Source organism: Petromyzon marinus, chromosome 79 (assembly GCF_048934315.1).
Source record: "Petromyzon marinus isolate PM22_M1 ecotype Great Lakes invasive population chromosome 79, UKy_Petmar_22M1.pri1.0, whole genome shotgun sequence".
NCBI classification, from domain to species: Eukaryota; Metazoa; Chordata; class Hyperoartia; order Petromyzontiformes; family Petromyzontidae; genus Petromyzon; species Petromyzon marinus.
In genome coordinates this window covers 24,362,000-24,383,384 of record NC_133745.1, presented here as the reverse complement: position 1 = coordinate 24,383,384, position 21,385 = coordinate 24,362,000, and the positions used below count along the sequence as shown (strand labels likewise).

Here is a 21,385-nt window from a genome sequence, read left to right as displayed (position 1 = left end):
CCAGGTACTAATTAAGGCTGAGTCGACCTAGGTGAGGCCCACGGCCGTTTTAGATATTTATCAATGAAGTTATCCGTGAGCAGCAATCGAACCAGGTTTGTGGCTCACTGTGCTAACCACTGCACCACTACTTACCTCGTGCATGCACACATACATGCATACACTAAGACACACATGTACAAAGATGCATAGAGATGGACAAATGTTAATGCACACGTAGTAGACATTCACACACATCACATTAAACCCAAAAACAAAAACCTAAACAGCAGTTGCTATTTGCAAGCTCCTATTAAAGTTGCCACGAGGTTCATTTGTGCACAATCTCCACAAGCACGACCCTCAACCACTGTCCCATCAACCACCACCTCCCCTCACCACCCCTCACCATCTCCCACTCTCTGCCCAGACCCTCCACCCATCCTCTCTGCCCCCACTAATCGTCTCTTCTCTCCCTGTAGGCTGTATCGGTGCTTACTGATGGACAAGTCGGGTTCCTCTCTCAGTGTCATCCTCAAGGCCAACAAAGGTTTGAAGAATCTTGGGTAAGCTCTGCTGTTCGTTTCTCACTTGTGCTCTGTACACGAACTGTGCTAATTGTTGGTGCAACGCTTCGTGAAGTAAACATTGAAATGTAAACCCAGCAATCTTGCTGTCTCTACATGGCAAGGCTGAGCAATATCTTTGTGTACGCCCAAATCACGCAGAATGCACCAAACTGAATCAGAATTGAGCCTGGATAGAGCCTGGATGGGAGGCCACCATGCATTAGTAGGTGCTATGGGTTACAGGAAAACTTTGTGGGCAGTAGAGGGCAGGGAAGAAAAATTTAGAGACATCTCACATTTCCTACACTTAATAACCATAACATTCTTATAATATATTTAAACATTTACGGGAGGCTGGTTTCACAAAAATGCCTGCTTAATCGAGTTCATTTTATAAATATTTTACTGTAACCTCAACACATTTGTTAAATTTAACACGTAGGCTAAACCAATATTCATATTCACAACATATTGTTAGCAGATACATTGATTGTAAACATCTCCCTGTGTTCCTCGATTAAAATGTACTACACTTGTGTGTGATCCTCTGTTGCAACTGTGTTTATATAAACGCAAACACTTTTCATATTATAAAGGTACAGTGCAGTATAATTGAATGGATGATTGTGAGTAAACTGATATTTGTGAATGTCACCTGTTATATATATAAAATGTATAACACAGAAGCATTAAACAATGAGCAGCTTTGCTCATGAACGTGTGCGCTCTGGTCATGTTCACCACCATTGTGAGTGTCCCTCACTCACCGCGTGTTTGACTCCGCGGTTCCCGTGGGCTCAGTGAGTCAGCGCTGTCCCTTCTCCCGTCCACTCGGGTTTAGGCTGACTCTCAACGAGATCGGAGACAGCGGCCTCCGACTTTTAGCGGACGGGATGTTGGAGAGAGAAGGGAGTTTGGAGACGTTAGAGTGAGTAATGTCCTGATGCACACACACTTATATAAGTACACCTAAACAAATATATACAAAAACAAAGATGGCATAATAATGTTGTATTTTAATGTCTGTTATAACTTAATTTTTATGCACTCATCAATTAAGTTATTAAACACACTTATTGCAGAACTTTTAACCACTATTAAATAACAATACAATTACAAATGTCACATTACCTACTCTAACCTATGATATTGTTTGAAACTATATTATGGTAATACAGTAGATAAATTAAATTATCCAGTGGCTTTGGAGGGAAGGGGTTACTGGGTTTTCAAAAACACCAGATAATCGCGTCATTATTTAAAATAGCTTATTTTTGCACATTCTTCAATAAGATCATGTTTATAGGTGCTCTGTATAGATAATATTTTAAATAGTTAACGATATGATAATCGCTTAAATAAATATACAAATAAACTAAATAAATATCCTGTAAAACATGACAGTATTTTACTGTACCGCACTCACCATTCCAAAATCGAAGACTCTGCATGGGGTGATGTGTGTACTACGCTCTTGTTCAACAACTTGTGTTTGACAACAACTTGTGTTTGACAACAACAACTTGTGTTTGACAACAACAACTTGTGTTTGACAACAACTTGTGTTTGACAACAACAACTTGTGTTTGACAACAACTTGTGTTTGACAACAACTTGTGTTAGACAACAACAACTTGTGTTTGACAACAACAACTTGTGTTTGACAAGAACTTGTGTTTGACAACAACAACTTGTGTTTGACAACAACAACTTGTGTTTGACAACAACAACTTGTGTTTGACAACAACAACTTGTGTTTGACAAGAACTTGTGTTTGACAACAACAACTTGTGTTTGACAACAACAACAACTTGTGTTTGACGACAACTTGTGTTTGACAACAACAACTTGTGTTTGACAACAACAACTTGTGTTTGACAACTTGTGTTTGACAACTTGTGTTTGACAACAACTTGTGTTAGACAACAGCAACTTGTGTTTGACAACAACAACTTATGTTTGACAACAACAACTTGTGTTTGACAATCGTCGGACTGATGCAGCCTTCAGATCGGTGCTCTGGCAAACGCCGAATTGCACGGAATTTTTGCCGGATTGCACTGCATATTTACTATTTCTATGACTAGTTATTAGTCATGAAAAATGTATTTACGTGCAGTATTGTAATTGTTTAAGTTGTTGTATGTAGTGTATAATGTAATGTAAATATAATTTGACGAGGAAATTGGAGGATGTTCAGAGGAAATTAGGAATGAGAGGATATGGGAAGAGTTGTAGTGGAAATGCCGATATGCAGGCCAGGTGCTAGGTTACCTTGTGCTCAGACAGTTGTCACTGGGGGATTCCTTTCAATTACATTGTGATGAGATGTTCAATGAAATGCTTTCAGATGTGACCGCTTATAGGATGATGCAATATCGAAAATAAATCATGATTATTTGATCTATATATACATACACAGAGATTCTACAGATAGCCTTTAGCAGACTTTTGGTCATATACTGTTAGGGAACACCTAATGAAGACCAGAACGGCACATGAGGGGTTGGGAGGCCAGCACCACACTCAGACAACTAATGTTTACTTACTACACCAGGTACTAATTAAGGCTGAGTCGACCTAGGTGAGGCCCACGGCCGTTTTAGATATTTATCAATGAAGTTATCCGTGAGCAGCAATCGAACCAGGTTTGTGGCTCACTGTGCTAACCACTGCACCACTACTTACCTCGTGCATGCACACATACATGCATACACTAAGACACACATGTACAAAGATGCATAGAGATGGACAAATGTTAATGCACACGTAGTAGACATTCACACACATCACATTAAACCCAAAAACAAAAACCTAAACAGCAGTTGCTATTTGCAAGCTCCTATTAAAGTTGCCACGAGGTTCATTTGTGCACAATCTCCACAAGCACGACCCTCAACCACTGTCCCATCAACCACCACCTCCCCTCACCACCCCTCACCATCTCCCACTCTCTGCCCAGACCCTCCACCCATCCTCTCTGCCCCCACTAATCGTCTCTTCTCTCCCTGTAGGCTGTATCGGTGCTTACTGATGGACAAGTCGGGTTCCTCTCTCAGTGTCATCCTCAAGGCCAACAAAGGTTTGAAGAATCTTGGGTAAGCTCTGCTGTTCGTTTCTCACTTGTGCTCTGTACACGAACTGTGCTAATTGTTGGTGCAACGCTTCGTGAAGTAAACATTGAAATGTAAACCCAGCAATCTTGCTGTCTCTACATGGCAAGGCTGAGCAATATCTTTGTGTACGCCCAAATCACGCAGAATGCACCAAACTGAATCAGAATTGAGCCTGGATAGAGCCTGGATGGGAGGCCACCATGCATTAGTAGGTGCTATGGGTTACAGGAAAACTTTGTGGGCAGTAGAGGGCAGGGAAGAAAAATCTAGAGACATCTCACATTTCCTACACTTAATAACCATAACATTCTTATAATATATTTAAACATTTACGGGAGGCTGGTTTCACAAAAATGCCTGCTTAATCGAGTTCATTTTATAAATATTTTACTGTAACCTCAACACATTTGTTAAATTTAACACGTAGGCTAAACCAATATTCATATTCACAACATATTGTTAGCAGATACATTGATTGTAAACATCTCCCTGTGTTCCTCGATTAAAATGTACTACACTTGTGTGTGATCCTCTGTTGCAACTGTGTTTATATAAACGCAAACACTTTTCATATTATAAAGGTACAGTGCAGTATAATTGAATGGATGATTGTGAGTAAACTGATATTTGTGAATGTCACCTGTTATATATATAAAATGTATAACACAGAAGCATTAAACAATGAGCAGCTTTGCTCATGAACGTGTGCGCTCTGGTCATGTTCACCACCATTGTGAGTGTCCCTCACTCACCGCGTGTTTGACTCCGCGGTTCCCGTGGGCTCAGTGAGTCAGCGCTGTCCCTTCTCCCGTCCACTCGGGTTTAGGCTGACTCTCAACGAGATCGGAGACAGCGGCCTCCGACTTTTAGCGGACGGGATGTTGGAGAGAGAAGGGAGTTTGGAGACGTTAGAGTGAGTAATGTCCTGATGCACACACACTTATATAAGTACACCTAAACAAATATATACAAAAACAAAGATGGCATAATAATGTTGTATTTTAATGTCTGTTATAACTTAATTTTTATGCACTCATCAATTAAGTTATTAAACACACTTATTGCAGAACTTTTAACCACTATTAAATAACAATACAATTACAAATGTCACATTACCTACTCTAACCTATGATATTGTTTGAAACTATATTATGGTAATACAGTAGATAAATTAAATTATCCAGTGGCTTTGGAGGGAAGGGGTTACTGGGTTTTCAAAAACACCAGATAATCGCGTCATTATTTAAAATAGCTTATTTTTGCACATTCTTCAATAAGATCATGTTTATAGGTGCTCTGTATATATAATATTTTAAATAGTTAACGATATGATAATCATATTCTTAGTTTTTTCGGTAAAGTCACGTTGAAGAGAAACAACCGAAAAAACTAAGAATATGAATTACTGCAGTCACGAAAGCTTTAAATCAAGATATGATAATCGCTTAAATAAATATACAAATCAACTAAATAAATATCCTGTAAAACATGACAGTATTTTACTGTACCGCACTCACCATTCCAAAATCGAAGACTCTGCATGGGGTGATGTGTGTACTACACTCTTGTTCAACAACTTGTGTTTGACAACAACTTGTGTTTGACAACAACAACTTGTGTTTGACAACAACAACTTGTGTTTGACAACAACTTGTGTTAGACAACAACAACTTGTGTTAGACAACAACAACTTGTGTTAGACAACAACAACTTGTGTTTGACAACAACAACTTGTGTTTGACAACAACTTGTGTTTGACAACAACTTGTGTTAGACAACAACAACTTGTGTTTGACAACAACAACTTGTGTTTGACAAGAACTTGTGTTTGACAACAACAACTTGTGTTTGACAACAACAACTTGTGTTTGACAACAACAACTTGTGTTTGACAACAACAACTTGTGTTTGACAAGAACTTGTGTTTGACAACAACAACTTGTGTTTGACAACAACAACAACAACTTGTGTTTGACGACAACTTGTGTTTGACAACAACAACTTGTGTTTGACAACAACAACTTGTGTTTGACAACTTGTGTTTGACAACTTGTGTTTGACAACAACTTGTGTTAGACAACAGCAACGTGTGTTTGACAACAACAACTTATGTTTGACAACAACAACTTGTGTTTGACAATCGTCGGACTGATGCAGCCTTCAGATCGGTGCTCTGGCAAACGCCGAATTGCACGGAATTTTTGCCGGATTGCACTGCATATTTACTATTTCTATGACTAGTTATTAGTCATGAAAAATGTATTTACGTGCAGTATTGTAATTGTTTAAGTTGTTGTATGTAGTGTATAATGTAATGTAAATATAATTTGACGAGGAAATTGGAGGATGTTCAGAGGAAATTAGGAATGAGAGGATATGGGAAGAGTTGTAGTGGAAATGCCGATATGCAGGCCAGGTGCTAGGTTACCTTGTGCTCAGACAGTTGTCACTGGGGGATTCCTTTCAATTACATTGTGATGAGATGTTCAATGAAATGCTTTCAGATGTGACCGCTTATAGGATGATGCAATATCGAAAATAAATCATGATTATTTGATCTATATATACATACACAGAGATTCTACAGATAGCCTTTAGCAGACTTTTGGTCATATACTGTTAGGGAACACCTAATGAAGACCAGAACGGCACATGAGGGGTTGGGAGGCCAGCACCACACTCAGACAACTAATGTTTACTTACTACACCAGGTACTAATTAAGGCTGAGTCGACCTAGGTGAGGCCCACGGCCGTTTTAGATATTTATCAATGAAGTTATCCGTGAGCAGCAATCGAACCAGGTTTGTGGCTCACTGTGCTAACCACTGCACCACTACTTACCTCGTGCATGCACACATACATGCATACACTAAGACACACATGTACAAAGATGCATAGAGATGGACAAATGTTAATGCACACGTAGTAGACATTCACACACATCACATTAAACCCAAAAACAAAAACCTAAACAGCAGTTGCTATTTGCAAGCTCCTATTAAAGTTGCCACGAGGTTCATTTGTGCACAATCTCCACAAGCACGACCCTCAACCACTGTCCCATCAACCACCACCTCCCCTCACCACCCCTCACCATCTCCCACTCTCTGCCCAGACCCTCCACCCATCCTCTCTGCCCCCACTAATCGTCTCTTCTCTCCCTGTAGGCTGTATCGGTGCTTACTGATGGACAAGTCGGGTTCCTCTCTCAGTGTCATCCTCAAGGCCAACAAAGGTTTGAAGAATCTTGGGTAAGCTCTGCTGTTCGTTTCTCACTTGTGCTCTGTACACGAACTGTGCTAATTGTTGGTGCAACGCTTCGTGAAGTAAACATTGAAATGTAAACCCAGCAATCTTGCTGTCTCTACATGGCAAGGCTGAGCAATATCTTTGTGTACGCCCAAATCACGCAGAATGCACCAAACTGAATCAGAATTGAGCCTGGATAGAGCCTGGATGGGAGGCCACCATGCATTAGTAGGTGCTATGGGTTACAGGAAAACTTTGTGGGCAGTAGAGGGCAGGGAAGAAAAATCTAGAGACATCTCACATTTCCTACACTTAATAACCATAACATTCTTATAATATATTTAAACATTTACGGGAGGCTGGTTTCACAAAAATGCCTGCTTAATCGAGTTCATTTTATAAATATTTTACTGTAACCTCAACACATTTGTTAAATTTAACACATAGGCTAAACCAATATTCATATTCACAACATATTGTTAGCAGATACATTGATTGTAAACATCTCCCTGTGTTCCTCGATTAAAATGTACTACACTTGTGTGTGATCCTCTGTTGCAACTGTGTTTATATAAACGCAAACACTTTTCATATTATAAAGGTACAGTGCAGTATAATTGAATGGATGATTGTGAGTAAACTGATATTTGTGAATGTCACCTGTTATATATATAAAATGTATAACACAGAAGCATTAAACAATGAGCAGCTTTGCTCATGAACGTGTGCGCTCTGGTCATGTTCACCACCATTGTGAGTGTCCCTCACTCACCGCGTGTTTGACTCCGCGGTTCCCGTGGGCTCAGTGAGTCAGCGCTGTCCCTTCTCCCGTCCACTCGGGTTTAGGCTGACTCTCAACGAGATCGGAGACAGCGGCCTCCGACTTTTAGCGGACGGGATGTTGGAGAGAGAAGGGAGTTTGGAGACGTTAGAGTGAGTAATGTCCTGATGCACACACACTTATATAAGTACACCTAAACAAATATATACAAAAACAAAGATGGCATAATAATGTTGTATTTTAATGTCTGTTATAACTTAATTTTTATGCACTCATCAATTAAGTTATTAAACACACTTATTGCAGAACTTTTAACCACTATTAAATAACAATACAATTACAAATGTCACATTACCTACTCTAACCTATGATATTGTTTGAAACTATATTATGGTAATACAGTAGATAAATTAAATTATCCAGTGGCTTTGGAGGGAAGGGGTTACTGGGTTTTCAAAAACACCAGATAATCGCGTCATTATTTAAAATAGCTTATTTTTGCACATTCTTCAATAAGATCATGTTTATAGGTGCTCTGTATATATAATATTTTAAATAGTTAACGATATGATAATCATATTCTTAGTTTTTTCGGTAAAGTCACGTTGAAGAGAAACAACCGAAAAAACTAAGAATATGAATTACTGCAGTCACGAAAGCTTTAAATCAAGATATGATAATCGCTTAAATAAATATACAAATCAACTAAATAAATATCCTGTAAAACATGACAGTATTTTACTGTACCGCACTCACCATTCCAAAATCGAAGACTCTGCATGGGGTGATGTGTGTACTACACTCTTGTTCAACAACTTGTGTTTGACAACAACTTGTGTTTGACAACAACAACTTGTGTTTGACAACAACAACTTGTGTTTGACAACAACTTGTGTTAGACAACAACAACTTGTGTTAGACAACAACAACTTGTGTTAGACAACAACAACTTGTGTTTGACAACAACAACTTGTGTTTGACAACAACTTGTGTTTGACAACAACTTGTGTTAGACAACAACAACTTGTGTTTGACAACAACAACTTGTGTTTGACAAGAACTTGTGTTTGACAACAACAACTTGTGTTTGACAACAACAACTTGTGTTTGACAACAACAACTTGTGTTTGACAACAACAACTTGTGTTTGACAAGAACTTGTGTTTGACAACAACAACTTGTGTTTGACAACAACAACAACAACTTGTGTTTGACGACAACTTGTGTTTGACAACAACAACTTGTGTTTGACAACAACAACTTGTGTTTGACAACTTGTGTTTGACAACTTGTGTTTGACAACAACTTGTGTTAGACAACAGCAACGTGTGTTTGACAACAACAACTTATGTTTGACAACAACAACTTGTGTTTGACAATCGTCGGACTGATGCAGCCTTCAGATCGGTGCTCTGGCAAACGCCGAATTGCACGGAATTTTTGCCGGATTGCACTGCATATTTACTATTTCTATGACTAGTTATTAGTCATGAAAAATGTATTTACGTGCAGTATTGTAATTGTTTAAGTTGTTGTATGTAGTGTATAATGTAATGTAAATATAATTTGACGAGGAAATTGGAGGATGTTCAGAGGAAATTAGGAATGAGAGGATATGGGAAGAGTTGTAGTGGAAATGCCGATATGCAGGCCAGGTGCTAGGTTACCTTGTGCTCAGACAGTTGTCACTGGGGGATTCCTTTCAATTACATTGTGATGAGATGTTCAATGAAATGCTTTCAGATGTGACCGCTTATAGGATGATGCAATATCGAAAATAAATCATGATTATTTGATCTATATATACATACACAGAGATTCTACAGATAGCCTTTAGCAGACTTTTGGTCATATACTGTTAGGGAACACCTAATGAAGACCAGAACGGCACATGAGGGGTTGGGAGGCCAGCACCACACTCAGACAACTAATGTTTACTTACTACACCAGGTACTAATTAAGGCTGAGTCGACCTAGGTGAGGCCCACGGCCGTTTTAGATATTTATCAATGAAGTTATCCGTGAGCAGCAATCGAACCAGGTTTGTGGCTCACTGTGCTAACCACTGCACCACTACTTACCTCGTGCATGCACACATACATGCATACACTAAGACACACATGTACAAAGATGCATAGAGATGGACAAATGTTAATGCACACGTAGTAGACATTCACACACATCACATTAAACCCAAAAACAAAAACCTAAACAGCAGTTGCTATTTGCAAGCTCCTATTAAAGTTGCCACGAGGTTCATTTGTGCACAATCTCCACAAGCACGACCCTCAACCACTGTCCCATCAACCACCACCTCCCCTCACCACCCCTCACCATCTCCCACTCTCTGCCCAGACCCTCCACCCATCCTCTCTGCCCCCACTAATCGTCTCTTCTCTCCCTGTAGGCTGTATCGGTGCTTACTGATGGACAAGTCGGGTTCCTCTCTCAGTGTCATCCTCAAGGCCAACAAAGGTTTGAAGAATCTTGGGTAAGCTCTGCTGTTCGTTTCTCACTTGTGCTCTGTACACGAACTGTGCTAATTGTTGGTGCAACGCTTCGTGAAGTAAACATTGAAATGTAAACCCAGCAATCTTGCTGTCTCTACATGGCAAGGCTGAGCAATATCTTTGTGTACGCCCAAATCACGCAGAATGCACCAAACTGAATCAGAATTGAGCCTGGATAGAGCCTGGATGGGAGGCCACCATGCATTAGTAGGTGCTATGGGTTACAGGAAAACTTTGTGGGCAGTAGAGGGCAGGGAAGAAAAATCTAGAGACATCTCACATTTCCTACACTTAATAACCATAACATTCTTATAATATATTTAAACATTTACGGGAGGCTGGTTTCACAAAAATGCCTGCTTAATCGAGTTCATTTTATAAATATTTTACTGTAACCTCAACACATTTGTTAAATTTAACACATAGGCTAAACCAATATTCATATTCACAACATATTGTTAGCAGATACATTGATTGTAAACATCTCCCTGTGTTCCTCGATTAAAATGTACTACACTTGTGTGTGATCCTCTGTTGCAACTGTGTTTATATAAACGCAAACACTTTTCATATTATAAAGGTACAGTGCAGTATAATTGAATGGATGATTGTGAGTAAACTGATATTTGTGAATGTCACCTGTTATATATATAAAATGTATAACACAGAAGCATTAAACAATGAGCAGCTTTGCTCATGAACGTGTGCGCTCTGGTCATGTTCACCACCATTGTGAGTGTCCCTCACTCACCGCGTGTTTGACTCCGCGGTTCCCGTGGGCTCAGTGAGTCAGCGCTGTCCCTTCTCCCGTCCACTCGGGTTTAGGCTGACTCTCAACGAGATCGGAGACAGCGGCCTCCGACTTTTAGCGGACGGGATGTTGGAGAGAGAAGGGAGTTTGGAGACGTTAGAGTGAGTAATGTCCTGATGCACACACACTTATATAAGTACACCTAAACAAATATATACAAAAACAAAGATGGCATAATAATGTTGTATTTTAATGTCTGTTATAACTTAATTTTTATGCACTCATCAATTAAGTTATTAAACACACTTATTGCAGAACTTTTAACCACTATTAAATAACAATACAATTACAAATGTCACATTACCTACTCTAACCTATGATATTGTTTGAAACTATATTATGGTAATACAGTAGATAAATTAAATTATCCAGTGGCTTTGGAGGGAAGGGGTTACTGGGTTTTCAAAAACACCAGATAATCGCGTCATTATTTAAAATAGCTTATTTTTGCACATTCTTCAATAAGATCATGTTTATAGGTGCTCTGTATAGATAATATTTTAAATAGTTAACGATATGATAATCGCTTAAATAAATATACAAATAAACTAAATAAATATCCTGTAAAACATGACAGTATTTTACTGTACCGCACTCACCATTCCAAAATCGAAGACTCTGCATGGGGTGATGTGTGTACTACGCTCTTGTTCAACAACTTGTGTTTGACAACAACTTGTGTTTGACAACAACAACTTGTGTTTGACAACAACAACAACTTGTGCTTGACAACAACTTGTGTTAGACAACAACAACTTGTGTTAGACAACAACAACTTGTGTTAGACAACAACAACTTGTGTTTGACAACAACAACTTGTGTTTGACAACAACTTGTGTTTGACAACAACTTGTGTTAGACAACAACAACTTGTGTTTGACAACAACAACTTGTGTTTGACAATAACAACTTATGTTTGACAACAATAACTTGTGTTTGACAACAACTTGTGTTTGACAACAACAACTTGTGTTTGTTTGACAACAACTTCTGTTTGACAAAAGCTTGTGTTACACAACAACAACTTGTGTTTGACAACAACAACTTGTGTTTGACAACAACTTGTGTTTGACAAATTGTGTTTGACAACAACTTGTGTTTGACAACAACTTGTGTTTGGCGACAACATGTGTTTGACAACAACTTGTGTTTGGCAACAACTAATGCACTCATCAATTAAGTTATTAAACACACTTATTGCAGAACTTTTAACCACTATTAAATAACAATACAATTACAAATGTCACATTACCTACTCTAACCTATGATATTGTTTGAAACTATATTATGGTAATACAGTAGATAAATTAAATTATCCAGTGGCTTCGGAGGGAAGGGGTTACTGGGTTTTCAAAAACACCAGATAATCGCGTCATTATTTAAAATAGCTTATGTTTGCACATTCTTCAATAAGATCATGTTTATAGGTGCTCTTTATATATATAATATTTTAAATAGTTAACGATATGATAATCGCTTAAATAAATATACAAATAAACTAAATAAATATCCTGTAAAATATGACAGTATTTTACTGTACCGCACTCACCATTCCAAAATCGAAGACTCTGCATGGGGTGATGTGTGTACTACGCTCTTGTTCAACAACTTGTGTTTGACAACAACTTGTGTTTGACAACAACAACTTGTGTTTGACAACAACAACTTGTGTTTGACAACAACTTGTGTTAGACAACAACAACTTGTGTTAGACAACAACAACTTGTGTTAGACAACAAAAACTTGTGTTTGACAACAACAACTTGTGTTTGACAACAACTTGTGTTTGACAACAACTTGTGTTAGACAACAACAACTTGTGTTAGACAACAACAACTTGTGTTTGACAACAACAACTTGTGTTTGACAATAACAACTTATGTTTGACAACAATAACTTGTGTTTGACAACAACTTGTGTTTGACAACAACTTGTGTTTGTTTGACAACAACTTCTGTTTGACAAAAGCTTGTGTTACACAACAACAACTTGTGTTTGACAACAACAACTTGTGTTTGACAACAACTTGTGTTTGACAAATTGTGTTTGACAACAACTTGTGTTTGACAACAACTTGTGTTTGGCGACAACATGTGTTTGACAACAACTTGTGTTTGGCAACAACTAATGTTTAGGTTTGACACTCGTCAGACTGATGCAGGCGTCAGATCGGTGCTCTCGCGAACGCCGAATTGCAATGCAATTTTCGCCGGATCGCGCTGTATATTCACTTTTCTATTACTGCAGTTATTAGTTATGAAAAATGTATATAAGTGCAGTATTTTCATTGTTTAATTTGTTGTATGTACAGTAAAACCTTGGATTGCGAGTAACTTGGTCTGCGAGTGTTTTGCAAGACGAGCAAACATTTTAAATAAGTATTAATTTGATAAACGAGCAAGGTCTTGCAATACGAGCAGTACGTACAGTATACGCTTTGTCTGCTGAGCGTCACGTGATCACAACTGAGCCAATGGTTCTTCTCGCTCTCTCGCTGCGGGATTGTGGGTAATCGTCTCCCACGCTCGGTCTCAGTCGGCGTGCCTCACTTGTACAGTCAACATCCGTGCGAGTGTATACAGTACTGTTTACTATAGTGTTGTGACCACGTGTGTGTGGGGGGGATGCTGCCCTCCATCTCCCCGCTCCCTGGGGATCCGAGGCTCTCCTCTTCGTTACTCGGGGGAGGGTTACTTCCCTCCGGCTCTCCTACCCTCACCTCTGCTGCTCGAGGCATGGTCCGCGGCTGGCGCTTAGCCACCGGGGTCAGTCCACACACACTCTTAAGTACCCAGGCACCAAGAAACCCGACACCGCTACCTGCCCGGCGCCGCACACCAATCGCATGCGCGGGACTCGGGGTCGGGGGTCAGAGGGCAGGGGCGTCCCCCGCGCGCGTGCGCGCACAGCTAATTGGAGGAGATACCCCGGAGCCGATTTAAAGGCCGTGTAAACAACCGCGCGTGCGCGCAAACACAGGGCACTCCACCAAACAGTTGGGTGTAAATACAGTGCACCCCAGCGATCCGACTCACGACACCCCACCCCACCCTCCTCTTCGCACTCATAGAGACCACACGACACGGTTTATCCTCTACTGACGATTTATTCCCTGCGAATAAACAAACTAAACTACGCGTGTCAATGTGGGTCAGCAGGGCAGGTATAGCCTATCCCCCGGTGGTCTGGGACTCAGTATCTCTTGCCTCTCGCTCCACTTACTCTCCCCTAGTTATCAAGCCCAAACTCACCTCTCTCTTACGTACTTGCGGCTCTACTCTGATGTGCAGGAAGCCATGGAAGGGCGATGCTGCACGTAACCTTCGTGGGGAACGGGGCCTGGCTGTGTTGGGACTTGTCTCACGGACGATCCAATGGCTGGCGCGATCACTCCTCTGATCTTGACCCCTTGAAGAACACGACTGCCCTCACTCCCTGGTTCACCCCCTTTTATTGTCTTCACATCAAAGGCAACGCGCTGCCCGATCACCTGGTCTCCCATCCAATCAGGGCCCCCGGATTTCCCGCTCTTTTGATAATCGGATTCGTGCTCTCTCTGACGTCCGCTTTTTGCCCCTTTGAACAAGCGCACACGTCCTACACGGAGAGGAGGGCCCCATATCTTCCCTGCCGTTCGTTACTCTGCCCCACCCTCGACCTGCCTGCTGACCCGTGTTGAGTGTGGATGTTTTCTATCTGTGGTGGCTCAGCAGCCCCTGTCGTGACCATGTAATTACAATCCAGGTCACGGCGCCGCGGTGCACCTTAGCCTCGGGGTAGGTCGCCCAATTCCCTGGTCGCAGGAAACCGTGAAGCTTGATCCCATGAGGGGCTTCTGGGTGAAAACCTGCCGGCCAGGTGACCTCTCCTCGGGGCTCTACGTGGGGGGTATGCGTGTGTTCAGGTGGGAGTTGGTGAGGGACGAGCAGTGTCGGCCCCGTCGCTCGGAGGTGGCGGCGTCGCGGCCACTGGGTCCGCAGAACGGCTTTGCTGCTGCGGCATCCCAGTGGCGGGCCCGGCCTCGGCGGAGCGGCTTCGCGGCCGTGGCACCACATGTGTGCGTAAAACATTTTTTTATTTTGTGTCCAAGTTTAGTGACTGTTCTTTAGTAACTGTACTGCAATAATGGCCCCAATGAAATCCTCAAAAGGAGGCAAAAGCAAGCGTCATTGGATAGGTTCCTTGTTAAAGTCGCACAATAAGAAAAATATTCTAGTGAGCCAACAAATAGCAGTGATTCCGTTAGTGACAGTGAAAGTCGTCCTACACAATAACCCTCCTCCTCCTCTCCTCTCTCTCGTCTCCCTCACACCAGCCACGATTAAATTTAATTAATTAATTTGATTACTTTATATTAAATTTAAAGAAAAATATGTAAAGGTACAGTATTTTGTATTAATCATGTTTATATGAATATTTTTGGGTTGTGGAACGAATTATCTGAGTTTCCATTATTTTTTGTGGGGAATTTCGCTATAAAATAGAGTGCTTTGGATTACAAGCACGTTTCCGGAACGAATTATGCTCACAATCCAAGGTTTTACTGTAGTGTATGATGTACTGTATATATTATTTGACGCGGAAATGCGAGGAAGTTCTGAGGAAATTACGAATGAGAGGATATGGGAAGAGTTGTAGTGGAAATGCCGATATGCAGGCCAGGTGCAAAGTTACCTTGTGCTCAGACAGTTGTCACTGGGGGTTTCCTTTCAATTACATTGTGTTGAAATGTTAAATGAAACGCTTTCAAATGTGACCGCTTATAGGATGATGCAATATCGAAGAGAAATCATGATTATTTGATCTATATATACATGCACAGAGATTCTACAGAGAGCTTTTAGCAGACTTTTGGCCGTATACTGTTCGGGAACACCTAATGAAGGCCAGAACGGCACATGAGGGGTTGGGAGGCCAGCACCACACTCAGCCAACTGATGTTTACTTACTACACCAGGTAGTAATTAAGGCCGAGTCGACCTAGGTGAGGTCCATGGCCGTTTTAGATATTCATCAATGAAGTTAGCCGTGAGCGGCAATCGAACCAGGTTTGTGGCGCAGTGTGCTAACCACTGCACCACTACTTCCCACGTGCATGCACACAAATATGCAGATGTAGGGGTGTTGCGGGAAGGGAACACACAGTCACATCATGGTGGCTACAACAACGTCCGCTATAGCCCCGCCCCTCAGTGGTGTATGGGTATAAAGGGCAGGGAGCTAGAGAGTTTGGGGCAGTGTGTTGGAGCCAAGAGTGAAGAACCAGTGAAGAAGGAAGGCCGGCTAGATAGACCCTGGGACTCCCCTGACCGCTGTCCTTTTGAGGGCCGGCAGGGTAAGCCAGTGGTGCGGCCCCAGAGCCTCAGAGCCGGAGCCCTTTTAAGGGTCGGTCTGGTTGGTGGGGTGCCGTGACCTGTGCCATGACCAGGGCCAGGTCAGATAGCCTCCTCTAGCACCTGTAGCGGAGGAACTGGGAGGACAGGAATTAGGCCAGATAGCCTAGGGGGTGTCCCAGCGTGTATACGGGTGAAGGGGCCATTACCCCTTCCAGTGTAACCCTTGCCAAGCTTGAATAAACAGTGCTGCCTCTACTCCACCATTTCCGTGTCCCGTGAACCCACTACACATACACTAAGATACACAAGCACAAACACGCATAGAGATGGACAAACGCAAATATACACAAAGTAAACATTCACACATCACATTCAACCCAAAAACCGAAACTGCAGTTGCTATTTGCAAGCTCCTATTAAAGTTGACATGAGGTTCATTTGTGCACCGTGTCCACAAACACGACCCTCAACCACTGTCCCATCAACCACCACCACCCCTCACCATCTCCCACTCTCTGCCCAGACCCTCCACCTATCCCCTCTACCCCCACGAACAGTCTCTTCTCTCCCTGCAGCCTGCGTCGCTGTCCACTGACAGACAAGTCGGGTTCCTCTCTCAGTGTCATCCTCAACACAGGTTTGAAGATTCTCAGGTAAGCTCTGCTGTTCGTTTCTCACTTGTGCTCTGTGCCCTAACTGTGCTAATTGTTGGTGCAACGCGTCGTGAAGAAAACATTTAAATGTCAATATACAATCTTGCTGTCTCTACATGGCAAGGCTGAGCAATATCTTTGTCTACGCCAAAATCATGCAGAATGCACCAAACTGAATCAGAATTCAGCCTGGATAGAGCCTGTATGAGAGTCCACCATGAACTGTAGGCAGTAGAGGGCAGGGAAGCAAAATATAGAGACATCTCAAATGTATCTTCTTTGGTTCTTTCGGTAAAGTCACGTAGAATGATAATAAAATAATAAATTGATAAAATAACACAATAATATTCTCACGACGTTTCGGCCACAACACAAGCGGCCTTCATCAGGTGAAGGGGGCGAGACTGTCTGGTAGGACAGCGCTGGAGTGAAAGAGCCACGTTCAGATACGGCCTTTAAGCTGTGTGAGAGGAACAAAGCGCCTTGACAAAGGAATTAGCATATAATTTAGCATTGAAATGGCTGAATGATTAGCTTGTGACTGGTCACAGAAATAGCTATGTTAAAAGTTAAAGCATACACACCCGCAGAGGCACCCATTGTTAAAGGGATTAGCATAGAATTTAGCATTGAAATAGCTAAGTTAAGGCATACACATCTTGACAATGGAATTAGCATAGAATTTAGCATTGTGATAGGTGAGTGATTAGCTTGTACCTGCTGCAGAAATAGAGCTTGTACCTGCTGCAGAAATAGCTACGTTAAAGTCAGAGCATACACATTCATCGAGGCCCTTAGTACAAATCAAACAGGAGAATTTAGCATTGAAATAACTAGGCGAATCCAGCATTGAAACAACTGAGTGATTAGCTAGTGACTGGTCACAGAAATGACTACACATCTGAGCTATTCACAGTACTATATAGTGAACCAATAAAAACTAAAATATAAATTACCTTCATGTTATCAATAAACTCTATATTCTCCAATCAGCTAAGCTACCAACAATAAGTCGTTATATATCACAATGCTATATGGCGAAAAAATGGGTGGATTCTTACCCTCAAATTTCAGCACCACGGATAGCTACGGGCCCCGTTCAGACGGACGAGTTCGTCCATGGTCGGAACAGAGGAGGGGGAGAGAGACAGCTGCGAGGCCCTAGTATGCTCCATATTGTAAAACTATACCATTAACCGTGGTGTGAGAGGTATTAAGAGGCAATGCTGGCGAAAGAGCTGCGGTCTGAAGGTCATCGTAAAAATACAATTAATTAAGAACAGAAATGATTTAAAACATCTTTCCAAATCAAAATTAAATCTTTCCAGTGGTTACTAAGCCTGAATCCATCTTCTCGGTTGAAATTGTCTCTGTGCTTGTATATGTGAATGGCCTCATGAACGAATCTCTCATGGTAGCCGGTTGGTTTGCAAAGAACCTCCGTCTTGGAGAAGTCAATGTCATGTGAGCCCACTGAATTATAACAGTGATCTGCCACGGCAGAGGAGTTCGTCCTACCGTGTTTCAAGTCTGCTTTGTGTTCGCGGATGCGGTCCGAGATATGTCTTTTGGTTTCTCCAATGTAGCTACTACCACAGAGGCACTTTAGTTTGTAAACGCCCGGGTACTCTATGTCTGGAACAGCATCTTTTACAGATGGAACTAAATCACGGATTTTATGTACTGTGTTGAATCGGACCTGGATCTTGTGTTTGTTCAGGATTTTGGAGATCTTTTTAGTGACCCCTGCAATGTAGGGTAAGGTGATGGTTTTGAGTGGCTCCACAAGAGGATCCTTCTTCATGACTGGAGTGATGGCTTTGCAGATTGTGTAGTCGGAGTAGCCATTAACCCTGAGAGCCTGGTGTACGTGCTTGAGTTCACTGGTAATGTGTTCCTGGTCGGAAATGCATTGGGCTCTATGGTATAGAGTCTTGATGAGGGAGTTCTTCTGGGATGGATGGTGGTGGGAATCCGGTTTCAATTCCGCGACCACATCAATTCCATACACCCAGCCATCAGATTTACCATGGAGGTCGAAAAAGATGGCAAACTACCCTTTTTGGATGTCTTAATTAAAAGAAGACATGATGGTTCAACGAGCCACTCTGTCTACAGGAAAGCTACCCATACAGATGCTTACTTAATCCCTTTAACAATGGGTGCCTCTGCGGGTGTGTATGCTTTAACTTTTAACATAGCTATTTCTGTGACCAGTCACAAGCTAATCATTCAGCCATTTCAATGCTAAATTATATGCTAATTCCTTTGTCAAGGCGCTTTGTTCCTCTCACACAGCTTAAAGGCCGTATCTGAACGTGGCTCTTTCACTCCAGCGCTGTCCTACCAGACAGTCTCGCCCCCTTCACCTGATGAAGGCCGCTTGTGTTGTGGCCGAAACGTCGTGAGAATATTATTGTGTTATTTTATCAATTTATTATTTTATTATCATTCTACGTGACTTTACCGAAAGAACCAAAGAAGATGAATCATTGCAGTCACGAAAGCTTTAAATCGAAATCTCAAATTTAATTACCATAAATGATTATTTCATGTTAAACCATTTACAGGAGGCGGGCTTACCCAAATGTCCTGCTTAATCGAGTCCACTTTAAAAGTGTTTTACTGTAACCTTAAACACATTTCGTTTAATTTAACACATAGGCTAAAGCAATATTCATTTTCACAACATATTGTATCAGATATATTAATTGTAAACATCTCCCTGTGTTCTGCGATGAAAATGTACTTCACTTGTGTGTGATCCTCTGTTGCAACTTTGTGTTTATATAAATGCAAACATTTTTCATATTATAAAGGTACAGTGCAGTATAATTGAATGGATGATTGTGAGTAAACTGATATTTGTGAATGTCACCTATTATATATAAAATGTCTAACACAGAAGCATTAAACAATGAGCATCTTTGCTGTGTGTGCTCTGGTCACGTGCACCGCCATTGTGAGTGTCCCTCACTCACCGCGTGTTTGACTCCGCGGTTCCCGTGGGCTCAGTGAGTCAGCGCTGTCCCTTCTCCCGTCCACCCGGGTTTAGGCTGAGTTACAACAAGATCGGAGACAGCGGACTCCAGCTTATAGCGGACGGGATGTTTAGGAGAGAAGGGAGTTTGGAGACGTTATTGTGAGTAATGTCCTGATGCACACATATTTATATAAGTACACCTAAACAAATATATATACACACACATATACGGACACAAAACACAGTATTACTACTATAATAGCCCAGAAATGTGCGTAACGCGCGTGACGTCACTCCACGTGCCGCACCCCCCCCCCCCCCCCCGTCATTAATAATAAAATGATCATGAGCAGGTGGATTTTTACACTCACGCAGGTCGAGCGGAATTTTTTTTAACGCAGATTCGCTTTAAATTTGACGTTTCTTTATTGAAAGTTAACCAAATAAATAACTCTACGCAGACGTTTCTTTACAGAAAGTGACGGGGGGGGGGGGAGCTCCATGTGGAGTGACGTCATCCGCTCATGATTATTGAGGGAGTAGGGGCGGGGTCCACATGAGTGACGTCATCCACTCATGATTATTGATGGTGGGGAGCTCCATGTAGAATGACGTCATCCGCTCTTGATTATTAACGAGGGAGTGGGGGGGCGTGGTCCACATGAGTGACATCATCACCTCATGATTATTGATGAGGGGGGAAGCTCCATGTGGAGTGACGTCATCCGCTCATGATTATTGATGAGGGAGTTGCGTCGTGCGCGTGACTTCACTCCACATGCCGCACCCCCCGTCATTTAGAAGGTCGAGCGGAAATATATATATTTTTCGCAAATTCACTTTAAATTAGACGTTTCTTTTTTTAAAGTGAATTTTATGATAAATTATACGCAGCTCAAAGTGGATTTGGGGTCTTTATTTTTTTCTTCAGCACTTTAAACAAAAGGTAAGTCTAATTTATGCTTCTACATTTTGGTTAAATAGACATTTCTCGGTGATTTTCCAGATATTGTACTGCAATCCAATTTATTGGAACCCCAGCAACCGAAAGCAAAAGAGAGCAGTGAATTAGAACCAATTTAAGGTCAGTTATATACAGTGCTACAGTGAAATGCAGTGAAGTGTTACTGGTAGGAACCTCTGGTTACACCAGCCAACAGGGGATTATTGTTTCCGTCTGTCCGTCGTGCATCCAAAAATGGGAGGGGTGGGGCTGGGTGGAGAGGGGAGGGTGGTGAGGGGCTGAGTGGGGAAGGGCTGGGTGGGGCTGGGCTGGGCGGGGAGGGTGGGGCTGGGCTGGGCGGGGAGGGTGGGGCTGGGCGGGGAGGGTGGGGCTGGGCGGGGAGGGTGGGGCTGGGCGGGGAGGGTGGGGCTGGGCGGGGAGCGTGGGGCTGGGC

At 41.9% G+C, this 21,385-nt stretch overlaps 1 protein-coding gene across 6 annotated transcripts in view; it reads left to right on the top strand.

The window, feature by feature from the left end:
• The window catches only part of LOC142907493 (ribonuclease inhibitor-like), a 56,988-nt gene that overhangs the window by 24,319 nt on the left and 11,284 nt on the right, over positions 1-21,385 (top strand). For 5 of the 6 annotated variants that reach the window (XM_076057072.1, XM_076057074.1, XM_076057069.1 and 2 more), the window contains 10 exons: positions 462-545; positions 1,390-1,476; positions 3,563-3,646; positions 4,491-4,577; positions 6,833-6,916; positions 7,761-7,847; positions 10,103-10,186; positions 11,031-11,117; positions 16,928-17,005; positions 20,061-20,147. In XM_076057072.1, the coding sequence (XP_075913187.1) occupies positions 462-545; positions 1,390-1,476; positions 3,563-3,646; positions 4,491-4,577; positions 6,833-6,916; positions 7,761-7,847; positions 10,103-10,186; positions 11,031-11,117; positions 16,928-17,005; positions 20,061-20,147 (849 nt within the window). Of the gene's footprint in view, positions 1-461; positions 546-1,389; positions 1,477-3,562; positions 3,647-4,490; positions 4,578-6,832; positions 6,917-7,760; positions 7,848-10,102; positions 10,187-11,030; positions 11,118-16,875; positions 17,006-20,060; positions 20,148-21,385 lie in introns of all 6 variants that reach the window. The other variant, XM_076057071.1, reaches the window with a different exon arrangement.